Source organism: Kwoniella mangroviensis (assembly GCF_000507465.2).
Source record: "Kwoniella mangroviensis CBS 8507 chromosome 1 map unlocalized Ctg01, whole genome shotgun sequence".
NCBI classification, from domain to species: domain Eukaryota; kingdom Fungi; phylum Basidiomycota; class Tremellomycetes; order Tremellales; family Cryptococcaceae; genus Kwoniella; species Kwoniella mangrovensis.
In genome coordinates, this window is record NW_027062533.1 from 1968878 (window position 1) to 1987890 (window position 19013).

General features: G+C 43.7%; 8 protein-coding genes across 8 annotated transcripts; 4 read left to right on the top strand and 4 right to left on the bottom strand.

The window, feature by feature from the left end:
* Positions 1–278: 278 nt before the first annotated feature.
* I203_100724 (uncharacterized protein) lies at positions 279–942 on the bottom strand (the record flags this gene model as incomplete). Its single annotated transcript, XM_019150002.1, has 5 exons — positions 279–299; positions 440–493; positions 588–683; positions 744–795; positions 878–942. The coding sequence occupies 5 exons, from the start codon at positions 940–942 to the stop codon at positions 279–281; spliced, it is 288 nt and encodes a 95-aa protein (XP_019000698.1).
* A 782-nt stretch (positions 943–1724) lies between these two features.
* On the top strand, positions 1725–3931 carry I203_100725 (uncharacterized protein; the record flags this gene model as incomplete). Its single annotated transcript, XM_019150001.2, has 4 exons — positions 1725–1932; positions 1998–3334; positions 3404–3593; positions 3681–3931. The coding sequence occupies 4 exons, from the start codon at positions 1725–1727 to the stop codon at positions 3929–3931; spliced, it is 1986 nt and encodes a 661-aa protein (XP_019000697.2).
* A 492-nt stretch (positions 3932–4423) lies between these two features.
* Positions 4424–5456, bottom strand: I203_100726 (uncharacterized protein; the record flags this gene model as incomplete). Its single annotated transcript, XM_019150000.1, has 4 exons — positions 4424–4828; positions 4965–5077; positions 5214–5289; positions 5391–5456. The coding sequence occupies 4 exons, from the start codon at positions 5454–5456 to the stop codon at positions 4424–4426; spliced, it is 660 nt and encodes a 219-aa protein (XP_019000696.1).
* A 317-nt stretch (positions 5457–5773) lies between these two features.
* I203_100727 (uncharacterized protein) lies at positions 5774–7781 on the top strand (the record flags this gene model as incomplete). Its single annotated transcript, XM_019149999.1, has 3 exons — positions 5774–6236; positions 6316–6462; positions 6544–7781. 3 exons carry the CDS (start codon positions 5774–5776, stop codon positions 7779–7781), a joined length of 1848 nt encoding a protein of 615 aa, XP_019000695.1.
* A 314-nt stretch (positions 7782–8095) lies between these two features.
* On the top strand, positions 8096–9232 carry I203_100728 (uncharacterized protein; the record flags this gene model as incomplete). Its single annotated transcript, XM_019149998.1, has 3 exons — positions 8096–8354; positions 8472–8752; positions 8918–9232. 3 exons carry the CDS (start codon positions 8096–8098, stop codon positions 9230–9232), a joined length of 855 nt encoding a protein of 284 aa, XP_019000694.1.
* A 258-nt stretch (positions 9233–9490) lies between these two features.
* Positions 9491–12373, bottom strand: I203_100729 (uncharacterized protein; the record flags this gene model as incomplete). The annotated part of the gene is made up of 6 exons (XM_065516712.1): positions 9491–10294; positions 10372–10581; positions 10677–10713; positions 10786–11056; positions 11181–11537; positions 11722–12373. The coding sequence occupies 6 exons, from the start codon at positions 12371–12373 to the stop codon at positions 9491–9493; spliced, it is 2331 nt and encodes a 776-aa protein (XP_065373530.1).
* Positions 12374–12945: 572 nt separating this feature from the next.
* On the bottom strand, positions 12946–14660 carry I203_100730 (uncharacterized protein; the record flags this gene model as incomplete). The annotated part of the gene is made up of 9 exons (XM_019149996.1): positions 12946–13133; positions 13207–13281; positions 13350–13425; positions 13503–13579; positions 13658–13682; positions 13827–14017; positions 14103–14203; positions 14268–14375; positions 14443–14660. 9 exons carry the CDS (start codon positions 14658–14660, stop codon positions 12946–12948), a joined length of 1059 nt encoding a protein of 352 aa, XP_019000692.1.
* A 1102-nt stretch (positions 14661–15762) lies between these two features.
* I203_100731 (uncharacterized protein) lies at positions 15763–18125 on the top strand (the record flags this gene model as incomplete). Its single annotated transcript, XM_019149995.2, has 9 exons — positions 15763–15781; positions 15885–16057; positions 16135–16228; positions 16326–16646; positions 16756–16926; positions 16989–17113; positions 17192–17788; positions 17846–17959; positions 18051–18125. The coding sequence occupies 9 exons, from the start codon at positions 15763–15765 to the stop codon at positions 18123–18125; spliced, it is 1689 nt and encodes a 562-aa protein (XP_019000691.2).
* Between the last annotated feature and the right edge of the window lie 888 nt (positions 18126–19013).

The following is a 19013-nucleotide window of genomic DNA, read 5'->3' on the forward strand; positions in this document are numbered from 1 at the left end:
ATAGATTGTTTGCTGTTGTTTGATGGGATTACCATTTACCATTTATCGGTTAATGCATCTGTGTTACTGTTCAAATCGGATTGATCGATTGATGATCAAGGATTGGTATGGGACAGATTGTCAGAATGAGGTGGATCCAGTCAGGTGATTGAGATGGAAAAGATGAGAGGGTATTTGATCACATTGCATTATATACGTTGCATGCCTTTGCTTGTATATTGTTATTACAATCTATAATCTGTAGGAAAATGAGAAGAGGTGAATTTCAATGTTGTTTTTTACAGTTGAGTGGGTGAGATCTAAAGTTGAACCTACATTAGTAAACCTGATAGATTAATCAAACAGGTTACGAAATGATTTTCTTGTTTCCCATTTCTGTATAGAGGCCCAATCTAACCCAGAAAGAAGAAAAGAGGGGGAGGAGTAAAGGAAAACTCACTAATATCACTCCATCTCCTCTTACGAACAACATTTCCAAACTACGTTTTTCAACCTACAATTTACAATTTGGATATCAGTATGAGTCTTGTACATATTTTGTGTTCACAATCCATGTGAGGTACACCTGAAATTGAAGTTGAACTTACCCTTGGTGGCAAAGGATTTCCATCCTCTGTCACATCCACGATATGTATAGTCTCTTCCACCTGCGATAAAACCACGTTCATATGTGCGTCGTATGCCTGATTACCTCATATACCTCATCAGCTCATCCCACCTCTCCGTGTGGGAATATAGCCTACATGAAGTAATCCAGTGACTGTCCTATCTCCTCGAAGCTTGATGAATACCCTCCTACACGAGTAATTGAACATCAGTGGACAAATCGAAAGAAGGAAAGGTGATTGTTTGTTTGATCAGCGAGACTGATACTCACTCGCCCAAGGACAGTTTGACCAAATCTAGTGGTTCTGATATACCAGTGTTGGCTGCGTCGTCCATCTTGGTCGTTGCTGTGGTCTGCCTATCGTTCTGAAAGAATAGAGAAAAGGTAGTATGTTGATTGCAGACGGACTGCAAGCTAAATCAACTGGAGGATGCTTTCGACAATATGATCGAAGGGCTACTGTGTTACGTAAATGCTGCTCCCGCTTCGGAGTGAGGGCAGATCTCCTCCGCTTTTACCTTTGACGCGTCGAGACATGGACAGAGATGGGTTAAGATTACCTCATCCACAGCTCATATCCCATGCTCATACATTCTCAGCGGCAAAAATACAACAACAACATAGATACAAAAACAACCAGACTACATCTATCCATCTATAGAGGACAGTATATACAGTGTATCACCGTCCATTGTAATCGTGAATACCATCACCAGCGACTATTCCATCTCCACCTGTAGATAGTTCAGTCATCGATAAATAAATAGCAAACAAGCTGATCGGCACACGCTTGGATCTCTTTCTCCCCCACTTCACTTTACACTTTTGAAAAATCACCATCACCGAGCTCAAACTTGGATCGATCAACCTAAGAATTCATGTCCAGGTAAGTCAAAATCAGTTCACGCGACTTTCTCAACTCTCTCACTATTGTATCACTACATTGCATCATTGACGTTCATATCCTTATGTCAACCCCAGACGAAGAGAAGCAGCCGAACTTGCCATCGCCTTGTCGCTCTCCACCCAAGAGGCCAACCGAATAACAGACATACCTTCACCTTATAGGTTCAGCCTGAGCTCAGGTAACACGACCCAGACACAAGATTCGAAAGAGATGGAACTTAGACCTTACCTACCGCCTGATGGGGTCGGGTCAAACGATGTTCATACAGGTACGGGTGTAGGTATGGGTTATGAATACGGGGGATTGCCTCCTATCGTAGCGATAGTCAGACCAGAGGATGTGATGAAGGCTCCTAATCCTAGTAATTCGGAGAGCATACATGGTAGTTCTGGTTCTGGCAGTGGAAAGGGTACTTCCTGTGAGTGTACAAAGATAATTTTCTCAATACGAGTACGGTGTAGCTCATGACGATGCCTCGTATAGCTGCATATAACACATCCATACAATCGTTTCCTTCTCCTTCCGTCCCCCCACGTCAAGCTATAAACCCTCCTACGAACAGTGGACACCGCAGCGGTACCATCCATCCTACTTCTTCCGGAAGCAGTAACCCCCCTGTACCTACCTCTTTCCCACAGCGATCATCTAATAATAACAATATTGCCAGTCCAGCTTGGTCATCCCCTATACCTCCCAATGCCAACGTTCCATCTCACGTGAGCAGCACCGAACTCTCATCCAATCGACCTCTATTCTCTTCTACCCAGGGATCAGCTATCCCACCGCCAATCACACCTGATGCTCATCCACGTCCATCGGTCATTAAGACATATGGGAAAGCAGCGAGCTCCGGACATACACCATCACCAGAGAAGAATCTCATCGTACTATCCTGTCCACCGGTCAGAGGCGGAAGTATGTCTCCAACGAAAAAACGTAAGAATATCGTACTTTCTGATGATTCGGACGAAGAGGAAGAACCGATAGAGTTCCGAACGCTCTTACCCATTCATCCTTCCAAGGGACCAACACCGAAATCAAGAGTCGAAGTGATTTTACCGACATCAAGACCTTCTTCAGCTTCAGCTAATAAAACGCACGACACGCGTCCATCTTCCAATCAGGAGAGTGGGAGACATCATTCACCCGATCCATTGGATAGTCTGAACGGGAGTGGTCAGAGCCCCATGAAAGGGATCAACCAACCTTCTTCGTCTGCTATTTCTGCTATGACCAATGGAAGTTCAAGGAGGGTATCGAGTAGGGTAGCGGAGAATAAAGCAAAGGAATTGGCTGAGAAGGAAGAAAGGAGGAGGAAAAGGAGGGAAGAGAAGGAGAAGAAGAGATTGGAGGAGGAGGTCAAAGACAATAAGGGCAAATCAAAGTCGCCTGTCAAAGACAAATCACCCATGAAAGATGAAGATAAAAGTTTAATATCGGAAAAGGGATCGATGGTAGAACCTATCGAGATTGAAGAATCGTTAGAGATGGAGGTGCAAATAGATAATCCACCACGACCACCTGCAAAATCGGACCCAATCGAGACAAGAGGGAAGAAAAGAAAATCTGATGTGGAAATACCGATCATTGATCAGAATGATCAAGATGAAGATTTTAATCCGTCAAGTAGTAGGAAGGGTAAAAAAGCAAAGAAAGGGAAAAAGGAACCGGTTAAGAAAGGAAAAGCTGCTCAGAAAAAGGTCGTCGAACCTGAACCTGAGCCAGAGCAAGAGCCCGAGCCAGAGAAGATCGTAGAAACTACAGATCAAAACATGGAGGAGGATCCGGCGGAAGAAGAGAAAGGAGAAGAACCGGAAAACGTGAGTGTAAATGTTATCATCGTGATCGTACAAAGTTCAGAAACTCATATGATTCGTATGTGTGTCCAGCCTCCTAAATCACCTACTCCCCCTCCTCCACCACCGACAAAGTCCGTTTCTCCCGCTCGACCACCCCTACGAGCTGCGTCAAGTAACGTCTCGACCCCCTCAGCCTCGTCGATCAATCATCGTCCGTCCCCTGGACCGATCACAAAAGATGGAACACCCTCTGCACCAGGTGGGATCAGGTGGAAAGCTCGTGAGTCATAACGTCACATCTACAATCCGCTATACGCATTCTTGATTTGAGCAAACGCTGACAATTCAATCGTGGTATCAATGATAGCTCGCAATGATCTTACATCTGTCTTAGCGAAATTCGGAGGAGCCAAACGATCTGGTCTAACTAAAAAACTAAGGATCGCACCATTACATCAAAAGATCGGACCACCTGCTAAAGCTCTTCCGCCCGTTCCTAAGAAAGCGGAAAAGAAGAAAAGTGCCTCAGATGATGAAGACGATGAAGATGACGAAGATGAGGATGGACAGAAGAAGGTTGGGAAAGGGACGATGGAATGGTTCATGGTTGAAGATTGATATGTGACTCTTGATTTTCGATTTTTTGCATATTTCTTGGGTGGAGAGGGTGAACTTGTTGATTTTAGATGGGCGTGGTTCGTGTATATTTGTAGATAGCAAGTTCTTGAATATCTTGTCTGGCAGTTTTGTATCTGACCAGATGAGTCAAAATAGGCATATTGTTGTGACAATCGTATATCTCACAAATTTATGGATATAATTTAAATGATTGTTTTCACATCTGCAGGTTATCTTTGTCTTTCTGAGCATTCACGAACACTCATGAGGTTGATTGACGGTTAAGAGATATTATGTGAATGACTTTTCCTCTGTTTTGAAGTAATTTGATAGACCCAACATTGTACTGTAAACTCATGATTTACTGTATCCCTTATGTGGGATATTTGCGACACTGCACAGAATAGTGGTCAAGTATCTATTTACTCATATGATCTCAAAATTGATCACTATACATCGCATGATCGTCGAGATATATCTATTCATCTCGTATTAATCCTCTTCACCCTCACCTTCCTCCAATCTTACAACCCTAATTACCACCTCTGTCCCCTCCTTCCCACCCTTTTTCAACCCCACGATAGCCTTCCAACTATCCAATTCCTTCATTCTCGAACCATCCTGTCTATCTACCCAGTTGACCGAGACGTCCCCCGAGCTCAGACCGTACGTCGAATCGAGTCGTTCTTGAATATCCGAGAGGGTTAGGGAACCATGCAAAGAGGGATAATCAGGTGAAATGGTACGTCTTTTGAACGTGAGTGTGGATGGTATCAAATGAAGTTGATTTAATATCTCTTGTGGGGTGATGTTACTTTCTTCCTGGGAGGATGAGAGACCGGAAGAGGAGGTGGTGGATTCGATTAGGAGTGTAGAAGATGATTTACGATCTGCTTCCTATACGCGACCACATCCAGAAAAGATGAAGTCAGTCAGTAATCACGATCAACAGATACATGTTAATACCGTTATGGATGAATGCTGATTACTGAAAAGTGGGACACAAGTATATTATATGCTTGTTGAGACTCACAGTAGCTCGATAGATCTGTCTCTGCGAATTATCCTTGAAAGGAACGAATCGAGCTTTTCGAGTTGGGACGAGATCATTTCGAGCTCGACCAGGAGCGACGAATAGGCGGTCGACTAAAATCGAATCAAAGAGTGGTCAGTACGGTTGAAACAATGAAGAAAGAGAACCTGATCAGGTGCGAATGATACAGCTTCGTCTTCTCGTGGTGTGATGTGATATTGATAGCTGAGTTGAGCAAAGGTCACTCACATGTTCGACCTAATCCAGGTACATCCTGTAAGAGTTCAACAAAAGTTTCTCTCCTTGCTAACGATGGTGAGGAAGTCTATGAGGAAGAGCAACATAGTAAATCAGCTGTCGAGCTTGCTATTACTACGCTCTCACAATGTTTAGAGATGCAGAAGAGAGAATGGAGTTTTCACTTACGGAGATCGACCGCGAAGAAACCCTCAGACTTGCATTGGCCAATATCCTCGAACTTGAAGCGTACATCTTGATAATGTTCAAAATCACTATTCCTTCCTTGGAACTTTAAATTTCCCTTCTTAGGGTAGATGCCGAGGACTCGTTATTGTTGACTGTGATGATGATTATGGAGTGGAGTGATATCTGCTAGACAAGACATGAATGTAAGTGTTGTTTCGCTGGGTTTTCGATAATTCCATCTCCTAAGCAAGATATCACGTGACATGGACATGGCTACGGCAACATACAAAAAGTCGGTGGTGAGGAAGATTTCAGTCTTTCACCGTACTTTCACCTACGAGAATTCAGAATCATATTATAATAAATCAGATACGGGCTACAAAATGGACAGAGGAGCAGCAAGAAGTAAGAAACGAGCTTTGAAAGCTCAAGCTCAAGCTCAAGTGCAGGCTCCCGCACAACCACAACCTCGACCACAAGCGGGACCTTCCAATTCCAAACCTCGCCCTCAAGGTTCTCAAGCTGAACTTCCAGGCCAACCTACATTACCGAAATCCAACCATAAGAAGCGCGATAGACACTTGAGAGAAGAACAATCGAAGGATCCCAGCTTATACGTCCCAAAGGCGATACGTACTTCCTCAGCGTTGATTTACTCCAAGGAACCATTCGACTTACCGCCCTCTCTTGAAAGATTAGCGAATGTGACGAGGATCGATCTGGCTGGTAGTGGGGTGAAGGATGTCAGCTGGCTTAAAGATGCTAAGGGAGTGACTTGGTTGAGTTTGAATGGATGTCAGGTTGAGTCAGGATGGAAACAAGTAGGGGAATTGGACAAGTTGACCGGTAAGCTCATTTTAACTTCTCTCGCATGAGGTGAATGTAGCTTACATGTGTATATGGTATGGACTGTGCTTCACAACAGTTTTAAACATAAACGGATGTGGATTAAGTGAATTACCTTCGAGTCTTGTTGGATTAAAGGGTTTGAAAGCTCTGGTAGCTATGAACAATGATTGGAAGGAATTGAACGAGGAAGTTTTGAAAGGATGGAAAGAGTTGAATTCGTTCAGTGAGTGATCAATGCTAAGAATACCTGCATTTCCGGAATTTGTTCAATTGATAAACTAATGTATATACATATTGAATATAGTTATATCCCACTCGCCCAATCTTATCTCCCTCCCCACGACACTTTCGTCATTATATCACCTATCGAAACTTACATTCTCCCATTGTCCCAAACTTACTTCTGATTCCTTACCTGACCTGAGTCCATTACCTCTACTTCGAGATGCGAAGATGAACAATCTTCCTCTTCTGAATCAACTCCCTTCACACATCGTCGATTGGGGTAAAGGGAATTTAGACAAGGTAGGTAAAGGTAAAAAAGAAGATGAATTTGGAGATGGATTGGAAGTTTTGGATTTAGGTAATTGTTCATTATCTTTCGAATCGATCAAAACCATTTTCAACCTTGGTCCAAGCACAAGCTCAAGTGGTACAAAGGGGAAAAATCGATGGAATCATCTCAGATCATTGTCTTTACATTCCAATCCCCTTACGACGACTCATCCGAACTATGTCGAGATGTTACAGAATAAATCAGGGGTGTTACCCAATTTGCAGATCATAGATGCGAAAAGGGTAATAGAGAGGAAGAGGAAAGGTGAAATATCAGAAAAGAAAAGAAAACACAACAAGGAAAAGGAAAGGAACGTTAGACCTTCTGGATCGAATGTTACGATTATGAGTGGTGAAATGAGGAAATGGGGAAGTGGTAAACAGGATGAAGAAGAGTCGAATGATGCCATTGAAGCTGAAGGTGAAGGTGAGATTGTCGATAAGAAGAATACAAAAGATAAACCATCGGAGAAGCGAGATAAGGATAAGAAAGGGTCGAAGAAGAGGAAACATAATGATCAAGCGCCTGTCGAACGAACAGAAGGAGAAGAAGTTAGGAATAAGAAACAGAAACGTACTCGAATACCTTCACCTGCTCCAGCTCAAGAAAAGGTCAAAGTCAAAGATATAACGGATTCTTCTAGAATTCCCCAAACTCAAAATCAAATCAACACTGATAAGGACAATGATGAGAAGAATAAGAATAAGGAGAAATCGAATAAACAGCGTGACGCGGTAGTAGGTTTGATAGAGATCAACGCGAAAGGTGAGGCAGTACAGTTAGATTCGAAGAAGAAGAAAAAGATGAAAGCGAAGTTGAAGAAGGACGGTGAAGATGGTGGTAGAGGTAAAGGTGTTGATCTGAGAGAGGTATTTGGGAAGAGTAAGAATGTTACTGGGCGAGATACAGAGGATGGGGAGAAGAAGGATGGAGGGGAAGGGGAAGATAATGGATGGGGTTCGGGATTAGGTGTAGGTGGATGGTAGACATCGCTTCATGACATGTGATTGTACAACATCATCAATGCATGCTTCATCTGTATGCGATACATTGGTCATTGGTCATTGTTCATGCACGATATTCCTATTTATGTGTTGTATTGTAGTATACGATGGTGCATGCAACACGAGATTGATTGCCAAGAACGTCATACCTCATCATCCATTTCGGTAATCTATGATGATATGTAATCGCAATCAGGTGGCGACCATGTATAAACCATATCTATATCACTCATCCACCTCAATAATTTACATCTTCATCTCGCTTGATACTGTCCATCTGACATCTATACCTCACAATGTATAACGCCTCCTCCATATCAGCTCCACCACCACCATACGAACTCCACCGGACCACCTACCCTCACCCACGTCAAGCTCAAAGGATCAAGGGGATATCCTCATTACCTATCCATGTGATCCACAAGATACTAAGCTTCACGTTGGATCTGAGAGCTACGCCGAGCAAGTTCTGGTCTGATCCAGAGGAAGAGAGGGTAAGGAGGATATGGGCTTTGTTTAGGGGTTTGAGAGGTGTAAATAGGGTGTTCTGGCTGGGTAAGTTTACGCAGTGTACGATGAAGTGCAATGTACATCGTACAAACTACAAGCAAGGATATCTCACGTAGTCGTACTGTCATACGGAGGTCTTACAGTAGCTGACATACGATATAGTATCAACTTCAATCCTTCGAGCAATGTATTTAGAAAATTACCTATCCCACATCCGACCTGACTACTCATCTGATCCATTCCCCTATGAATCGTCCCATCTCGACGAACCCAACTCGAATGAAGATTGTGTAAAGGGTCAATCGGTATATCAAGGGATAGGTAGGGAGACGTCAGTATTCGATAGGTATATAGCTGTCAAAGTGGGTCAGGAATTGAGGTTGGTGGAAAGTAGTTTGAGCGAAGAGGGGGAAGCTGTTGAGGAGATTTTCAAGAGATTACAAGTAAGTATGACTGATCAAATGGACTGAATTCCTATTAATCTCATGTGGTGCATTCATGCTGCTACCCATTTCCTCCTTTGAACGAAATCATCTTTCAATCTCAATTTCAATCCCGAAAATAATAGCATTCAGCCAAGCTTACTTCGTATGATTCGTATCACGTAGCCATCGGCACGTATTGAAGATCTCCTCTTAACTCTCCCTTCCCACTTTATAGTCCCCTTCCCATCTTCCAACTCCCCTATGATACCCCAGAGGGGGTTCCCTCTGCCTCAATCTCACCTCAGCGTGACACTCACTCCTACCTGGGCTCAACTGTATCTCCACTCTAATCCTGTAGCATCAGGTAAAAGAGGATCGAAAGAGCTTGTGGTGGAAGTAAGAAGGATAGGCACCTTGGAAGGTACGACGAAAAGGATCGAAGATGGTCTGGATGATATTTATAGGAGACTCGTCCCATGGGGTGGGAGGGTCCAGTAGATGTATTCCAAAATGGAAAGAAGTGTATGAAATTGCAAGTAATGGAGTATTTGACAACAGACAAGGAGGTTGTATATCATGTAAAAGATTGTAAATCGTAGATTGTCTGATATAACATGTATATTGAATGGTCTTACTCTTATTCAATTGTGTTCTGCATTGTATAGCACCTACTCTCCAATAATGATCTTCACCCAAGACCTGAAATACAAATACAAACATAATGCAAACTTCTTTGGAGCGCTCCAAAGATACCACTCAATCACTATCATCCGAACTACTATCACTACTTCCATCCTCCTCTCCTTGACCCTGTACCAATCTCCTCCTACCTACACCACCTTCAACGAACCCAGCATTATTCTGATTATTCATACCCATTCCCATACCGAAATCAAAATTGAATTGTTGTGAGAAATCATTATCATTCTCTCCTTGACCATGACCATCATCATTGTTATCGTTGGCGAAACTGTCCAGCGCTGCAGTCGCCAGAGCATTATCCATCTCTCTCTCCATATCTAATTCCATCGCTTGTGCTTCGGGTGTTCCAGGAACTTGATCAATGGCATTTTGGTCCAATGTATCTAACTCCGCTGCCAGTAATTTTGACATCTCATCTTCTAATTCATCTCCATCTTCTCCTCCCTCACCGTCCGCTTGATTCTCTTCATCATCGCCTTCACGCTCTCCATCTTCATCATTGTCATCTTGGTCCTGGTCTTGGTCTTGATCCTCTTGGTCATCTTCTTCATCGTCGTCACCGAATAAATCATCTTCATCAGAATAAGGAACAGATGATCCATCTCTTTTTCTACCTGTTGCAGGTGTACTTCCTTCTCCTTCTCCTTCACCTTCACCATCATCCTCTTCACCCTCGGCATCAATATCGCCATCGCCTTCTCTCGGTGTACCCACTCGGTCCTCTACTCCTCTGTCTCTATCGGAAGGTAAGTTAGGCGCTTCATCATTCTTTCCAAGTTCATCTTGTAGTAACTGCCTGGAAGCAATCTTAGCTTGAACGTCCGCTTGTAACCCTGATATGGTCTCTTCGAAACGTTTCTACATTGACGTCGAAAGAATTATAAGTATTTCATTCCTCAAGAATTAGAGTGACACGTCTACATGAGTATACTCACCATCATAATAGGATTACCTCCGACGAAACCAGCTCTCTTCTTCTCAATAGCAGCTTCCAAAGCTTTAATCTCATTTGTGAACTGTTTGATCTTTGCACGCTTTTCGATCGTCTCGTCATCTTCCTCTGACTTGTCACCATCTCCTTCCTCATCATCATCGTCTGAACCCGATATTGGATCTTCGTCTTCGGAGTGATCTGAGCCTTCCGACTGTTCAGATCCAGAATAGCAAATTCACAAATCAGTCATCATCTTGCCAAATCACACCAAAAGAAGAGGGGAGAGAAAGAAAAGGGAACACTTACACCTTCCATCTCTTCCATAAGTGCAGCAGCGAGTTCCCTATCAACGCATCTCACATCAGCATGATCCTCAATCAACTGTCAGCGTGAAGTAAAGATGAAGATGACGTACTGATCCAAAGTCCCATCTTCATCACCTTCCTCACCTTCTTCTCCATCTTCGTCCCCTCCACCCACCTCATCCCCTTCATCACCCATATCCGTCCCATAATCACCCTCCCAATCTTCCATCTGCGAAGGAGCCACCGAGCCCGGATCATCGTACCCTCCAAATCCAAATTCCGAGCCAGATTCGCCAGGATACCATGCAGGCGGGGCATTCGGATCATAGTCTATATAATATTGATCTGCAACTTCGGGATCGGGATGGGCATCAATCAGGTCTAATAGCAAACGATGAACTGTTAGCGTTTGATTCGCATGCAACATCATACATGAATCAGGCAGAAAAACAAAAGAGATTGTACTGAATATCATATTGACAGCACATCGAAGGGTTAAACTCACCATAACCAGTCTCTTCAGCTTCTTGATCCTTCTTCAAAAGCTCTTCAACCTGTTCTTCAACTACCTCTATAGCTCTCCTACTTAATCTTTTCCTAAATCGTCTTTTCCTCACGTACCGCATCGGCGGTGTCAATCCGTGAGGCCATATATACTCATCTATCTTCAAGGGGTTTGACGTAATGGTAGATTCGTCCTGGATCGGTTCAGACGAATCTACCACCATCATCTGCGAGATATCCGCCACCTTGAATAAGTGTCGATTATCAAATGTTTTTTGAGATTCGATAATATTAGGTAGATCGACGAGTTTAGCGGAGTACAGGAGGTTGTTAAATTTGAATGAGGCTCTTCGGGAGTCTATAAGGCGTAAGAAAGATATCAGTACAAGTCAGATCATGGGCGTGATGTTACCTCCTTCCCTTCCGTACATTATATTGATTACGCTCTCTCTCCGCTTATGACCATGTCATCTCATCTCACATCACCATCATAACCTCTAACCTCCATTATAGTTCTCTCTTACATTGCTCACTCGACTCACCTAGAAATTTAAATTCGACACCTTCCAACCCTTTCTCTTTCCCTTTCCCTTTAACCAACTCTTTCAACCCATTAGGTCCATCTGCAATCTCCCTAGGTACCCTCAAAACGAAATGTTCTTCGAAATTTATCGGTTCGTCAGGATCCTCATCCAGCTCTCTATCATATTCTCCTAGGAAACTATTATACCTTCCATTGGCATTTTCGTTCCCACCGCCTATCGTCTTCTTGAATGACAATTTCAACGATTGGATCGGTACTTTATTCTTCTGGTGGTTGTTACCTTCAACAGCGATCCTTTCTGATATTCTCGTACTACTTCTCATTCCACCTCTACCACCTCCACCTCTAGAGCCTCTGGTTCCCCTCCCTCTAGAGCCCCTGCCCCTGCCCCTACCTCTACCTCTACCGCGACCGGTACCGCTACCGCTACCGGAGGACTGGGATTGCTGGACCAGCCCATTAGATTCAGGTAGATGTGGGTGAGGGTTATAAGTGATTGATTCGCCTATAGGAGGTAAAGCAGATGAATAATCTGTCGGATATGTGGTAGTTGACTCGGAATAAGCTTCACCTGAGAAAGGCGTACTGTTGTTGTTGGTGTTATAGGTGGATGGGCCAGCTGGAGGATAAGATGAAGAGTCGTATTCCATCTTGTCAAGTGCAACTTGATGATATCGATGAGGTGTCCTGGTTTCTATATCCTATTGTGAATGTGAATGTAAAAGAGGTTGCGTTCGGTGTGAGGTCATTGGATTTGATGATCTCGTAGCCCTATCTGGATGACTGAACCATATCTACTGCTGTGATGTGCTAATGAGAATGTACAAGTCAAGTGGATGGGGATGAGATGCTTCGCGAGAACATCAACAACATCCTCCACTTGTTATGTCCAACGTTTGATCCCGTTCTCTACACTCATACTAACCCATGATATATAAATAAGAGCAAGATGAGTGACAGACACCGATGCATGCAAGACAGGAAACACTCCTGTGCTCCAGCGGTGCTACCGCCTCAGTGCATATTCGACTCGCTAAGTATTCATTGAGGTGATAAATTACTATATAGATGAGATGAACCCGTTATATCCCTTCTTCCGGGCTTTATGTCTCTGATCATATGTCCCACTAAACTCAACCTATTATCTACACTTCTCAGTATTTGCCTAACGTATGCGAGTTTATCTTCACTCTCATTCATATTCTATTCATGAACACCATAGTTATCTCCTCCAGGCTACTTCCTCCTCGCTCCGCCTCGCAGCCTCATGTTCATCCCCTTCCATCAACCTGACACCTTCCCGACTACCGTTCCTGCCTTCCTCCACATCATCCAGATCATCGTGCAGCTCATTATCAGGATCACATCGAGGTGCTAGAGGGAGATGACATTGTTTGTGTGACATTCGAGCTGATTTATCGATGTCCATCAACAATCAGTTCTGCCAACCTCATTGGAAGCAGATGTGATGGCCTAAACTTACGATAATAAGTCCTGTAAGATACCCATGCAATAGCTAAACCGAGTAATGAACCGACTAAAACATCTTGCCAGTGGTCTGAAGAACCCAAAAATCACGTCAGCCTGATGCCGACCAGTAGCGATGAGCCGGTCGGTCCTACTCACGTCGATTATCCTCGGTTCGACTGATAGCTACCATGGTACCGCCCAATAAAGGAGAAAGGGCGAACCATGCTCGAGTCTGGAACGGGAACAAGCAGAAATCCATCTATCAATTTACATGTCTAGTCTTGCCATCTGACCGTATGTGATACTCACTCGATGTCCCCTCACATCACCAAGATGCATCTTCCCAGCGAGATAGAGGGTCAAAAAGCCTAAACCAGCGAAGGAGACTATAAATTATCATTAGCACATCGATCAGACGACCAACGAAGGAAGATCTGTATATCTTCGAGAGACACAGTACTCACGAGAACTATGTCCACTTGGGAAACTCTACAGTGATAGTAAACAATTGATAATTAGCATATTTTCCAGTGTATGCATGTTTTGACACCAAATATGATCCATTAGAGTTCCAGGAAAAGTGGTCTCTTTCTTTATATCCGGCAAAAACAAGTAGGTCTATATAGTACTCACCTTGAATCCATCATTCAACACAATCAAATTCGTGTTTGTACAGATATCTACCGTGCTGAGACCGTAAACAGGATGATCAACTGATCCAGGTACAGGTTGACATCTAGCAATGAGATCTGGTCGAGGTCTACCGACTGACATCTTAATTACTTGAGTCACTACACCTGTCATGGTATATGACATTACTAGGCCTATGAAAAGAGCCAAAACATCAGTATCAGCTTGACGGTCAAGTCCGAGGTAGGATTCGTGGATTAGATGATTGTGATGACTCACCCAATACACCATTATGTACATCCCATCCATTTCTCGATATGAAAACACTTATAGGTACAATGACAAGTAATGGTATACCAACTGATACGAATGCCAGTAGGCTGGAGGTAGGCAGGGAATTTGATCAACATTGGAATCACGTCACTTGACAGAGGGTTGGCTCACTTTGGAGGTACTCTCTCATGAACCGCATGAGAATGTTGAATAGTCGTATCAGTCAATGAGAATTCTCTTTTATGTCCACCTGATCTGTTGAGAATAGCCAACACGCCCCTATATACGCGTGGACAACAAATCATCATCATCACCTTGCTCTTACAGCCCAGAAGACTTGACATACCACAGAACCAAAGCCAAGATCCAATCTGGTGCATAACTCGCTACTACACTCTTGAGACCAACTTTCACTCTACCATGATCGTTATCTTCTTTCTGCCTCTGTCTTGTCGGGTGTGAAGATGGATCATCCCTGGTGTATAAAGGGTAGTCTGTCGAGGCGTGTCTACCTATTGGTGCTGCTGGGAAGAAGAATCTGACTGCTCCTGTGATGACCGACATGTTAAGCTGAGTCCTTATTCTTATCTGGTCTGGGTGTGATCTATGAGTCTATTGGATGTCTAATGAAGACATATGATTTTGGTTCAATGAAAGGTGTCCTGTGGTGGATTCAAACGTGATCTGATTTGGCAACGGATGATCTTAATCTCAGTGACTTCATACCCTCCTTTGGTAGTGAGTGGATTAATTTGTCACTTGAACGATCGGCTATCACCGCCAGTCAGTCCATCAAGGTGGCAGGGGCATGTGTCCCACTCAGGCGGGGGTTGACAATTTATGATTGAGACCACTTGTAAGATTGATTATGCTGTATGCATGTATACAGCAGCAATACCAGCCTAGCGCAGAGGTGTGAGGAGAAGACCTGTATATGTACACAGTGGATTGGTATTGTTCTTGCTAGTCCGGCTGAATGATCCGAAATCGAAATGATAACTCCGTGTTCACCGATCTTTTTTTCGCGATATAACTCCTGGTATAAGTCCGGAATCAGTCAATGTCCGTACATCTGCTGTTTTGCCAAATTGCGAATATGACCAGTTAGATAGAGTCGCATGCATATGAAAGGTCGACCCACTGAAGCTGGTGAATCAGGTCTGAAGCCCAGGATGCAGTGATTGAGATAACAGACAGTCGACACTATCAAATTCAGTCTCAGCTTCAAATCCTTATCTACCTTTCTGCCTAGCTGGTTCAATCAACTCAATTGAGGTCCGGTCGATAGAGATAGATTCATTCATCTTAGTTGATTGGTTGTTTGGGCAATCAGAAATATATTTAAATATATCCGCTTCCAGGCTTTTTTCTTATTTGCTACGTGCCAGTTTTGATCGCGAGTTAGTCTACCGCCGGTAGTAAACGTCCATATACCATATACATAAATTCCACTTTTGGTAATTCATCGCCTAATTCGTTTGTGGATTCCCACATTTTTTTTCGCTGCCTACTCGTAGATCAGAACTGAAACTCGGCATTCCTGTCACACAACTTCTTTTCAGTCCTTTACCATCCGTCTGTCGATCGACTACTTGGCATCCTCGTTGGTGTCCACCTGTATCCTTCCCTCTCCTCGCGGTCTCATAACGCATAAGCTGCATAAAAAATGGCCCTTCGTCAATTAGGTGAGTTTCTTCTCTTTCTTCCTGTTTCTCCGCTTCCAGACCGTCGCGTCGACTTCGAATCTCCTTCGTACACTTACACTTACTGACTTGTGGTGACTTGCAGCTCGAGCTCAGCCATTGCTCGCTCGACCTATTCTCGCTCCCAGATCAGCCATCGTCGCGCCTCGATTGGCTGCTTCTTTCACTTCTACACCCAGGCGATCTGATGTACCCCCTCAAGCTTATCAAACTCCTCCCGGTCAAGGTCCAATCCCTCCTAACGGCACCAAGGTCAAGGTAAGCTCTAAACCCCACAGCCTATATCGCTCTTGCTTGTGGTTTTACTGACCTTGGGTGCCTGCGAACTACAACAGCCCGGATTCTTCGCTCGTACTGGTAAATTTTTCAGAACCTTCGGTCGAGTAACATTGGTCGTCGTTCTCACCACTACCGGTGCTTTCCTCTACGGTGAGTATAGCCCGCTTGTTTGATCCATTTCACGAACCTCTATGCGTTGCTATGGGATATAGGGATAGTTAACTGACTTGGGTCATCTGCTTGATAGTCACGCAAACCCAAAATTCACCTCCTAATCAACTTCCGGCCGACAAGGAGAAACCTACGTTGGTTGTCTTAGGATCTGGATGGGGTGCTACTTCATTCCTCAAATCGCTTGATACAGAAGAATTCAATGTCGTTGTGATCTCTCCGAGAAACTACTTCCTCTTCACTCCGCTCTTACCATCTGTTACGGTCGGTACTTTGGAACCTAGATCAATTATCCAACCTACCCGGTACATAACGAGACATAAGAAGAGGAAGGTGGACGTGTATGAGGCCGAGGCTCAGGAAGTTGATCCAGTCAAGAAGACAGTCACTTTCCAAGGTACGTGACCCTTCTTTCTTCTCTGATACAGACAGCTGTTAGAGTTTGGAGCAACCACCCGGGCAGTGAAAAGGATCGAGCTGATTTGTGTTCGTGTGCTCACTGTTAGATCTCTCTGATATCAGAGGTGCCGCCGGTTCAGTCACCATCCCATATGATTACCTCGTCTATGCCGTTGGCTGCGAGAATCAAACGTTCGGTATCAAAGGTGTCACTGAACATGCTTGTTTCCTCAAAGAATTGTCAGATGCCGATAAGATCAGAACCAAGCTTATGGACTGTGAGTAACGCTCGAACCTTCACCTACTTATAAGGCTCTGCCCGCTGAGATGTCATGAACAGGTATTGAGACTGCTGCTTTCAGAGATCAACCCCAAGATGAGATTGATCGACTCATGCATATGGTTGTTGTCGGTGGTGGACCCACTGGTGTTGAGTACGCCGGTGAACTGCATGATTTCTTGATTGTGAGTGACCACCCATCTTACCAAATCGTCTTTGTGTTTTGGGTCGGGCTAAATCTTACCTCTTTTATCATTTTACAGGATGATCTCAAGAAATGGTACCCAGAAGTTGCCGATAGACTTCGAATCACTTTAATCGAAGCTCTCCCCAACGTCTTACCAGCCTTCTCCAAACAATTGATCCAATATACCGAATCTACATTCGCTGAAAACAAGATTGACGTATTGACCCGAACGATGGTCAAGGATGTAAAGGATACTTCAGTGGTGGTTCAAGATGCCAATAAACAAATGAGGGAAATCCCCTATGGATTGTTAGTATGGGCTACCGGAAACACTTCTAGACAGATCACAAGGGACTTGATGAACAAATTATCAGCTGTTCAAACCCAACGAAGAGGTCTATTAGTTGATGATTACCTTTCGCTCCTTGGTGGTGAGGGAGTATACGCCATTGGTGATTGTACTGCCACTTCGTACGCTCCAACTGCCCAAGTCGCTTCTCAACAAGGTATCTACCTCGCTGGTATCTTCCAGAAATTAGGTCAAAAGGCTAAATTGGAAAGGCAACTCGCTCAATTACGAGCTGCAACCAATGCCAGCCCCGAGGAAATCGAGGCTACAGTAAAGAAGTTGAACAGAGCCGCTAAATTGACTCCATTCCATTACTCTCACCAAGTAAGTAAAACACGAATTCTTGGTGTCCTGATACTAATTCGACTTCTGGCCTCCTAGGGTTCCCTCGCATACATCGGTTCCGAGAAGGCTATCGCCGATTTACCATTGTTCAACGGTAACGTAGCTTCAGGTGGTGGTGCCGCAATGCTTTTCTGGAGATCTGCCTATATCGTAAGTCTATCTCTTGCTATCTTTAGATTCTGCATGCGGTGATATGCAAGTATGATTACGAGGACTGATGATGTGTTTCTTGTTCTTCTAGTCAACTCTTTACTCGGTCAGAAACAGGACTTTGGTATTAGCAGATTGGTTGAAAGTCAAGATTTTCGGTCGGTAAGTATCTGCTTGATTGACTCTCATTGCTTTACGTCATTCAATTGCATGTCGATCATAGATACTGACGAATCTTGTCATGTTTCATAGTGACGTTTCTCGAGAATAAACGACATCATCCTTGTTCGACATCCATCCTCGTCTCTCATCTCAAAAAAGTGTCTATCTGTTTAGGATAGATTCCATATTCAACCCTTCCAAAAATTAGTCAATTGCGGATGTTATGTCCTTGGACATTCAAATGTTTGTTTTCTCCTTTGGGTCTAGGTCAAAACAGATCATGGACATTCCTTTCGTATCGTATCTCTTATCATCGAAAATATAAATATATTCATACAAATATCATATCATGACAATCTTCTTTTCTTTTTTTTTCTCTGGTGTGAACGAAGTGGACAAGGTAGGGTAGGGGTAAATTCAATCGGATGCATAACTTTATAGACTATTTCACAAGATCCTAGTCTCATTGTTGATATTGTTTGATATACTGACTCCTCTTGGACTACACATGTTTGGCATGATGACTTAAGACGTGCTCGTGTGTAAGCCATCGAAAGAGTCAAGTAAGAGGCATCGAGATTGGGATGGAATACCTAGGACAGAGGTATACTAGTTGTGTAATCGTCCGAGAGGAATATAAGTCGGGAAGAGCCACCGGACATCTGATTTTTCGAGTAAATGACATTTTGAAAGTACAGTGATGTTCAACGATTGCGAAAAGGGGTTGGGATGAGAGGAATCTTCGGGACATACGAGTGAGCGCACATAGTGAGCGGTTGCAGCATTTTGATCAATTGTAATCAATTTGTAATTGCTTTTCTAATCACTTTTGCAGCTCATGCATCTTGCTCTTTGGGACGGTGGAAAACTGGGACATTAGGTGTTATCCACC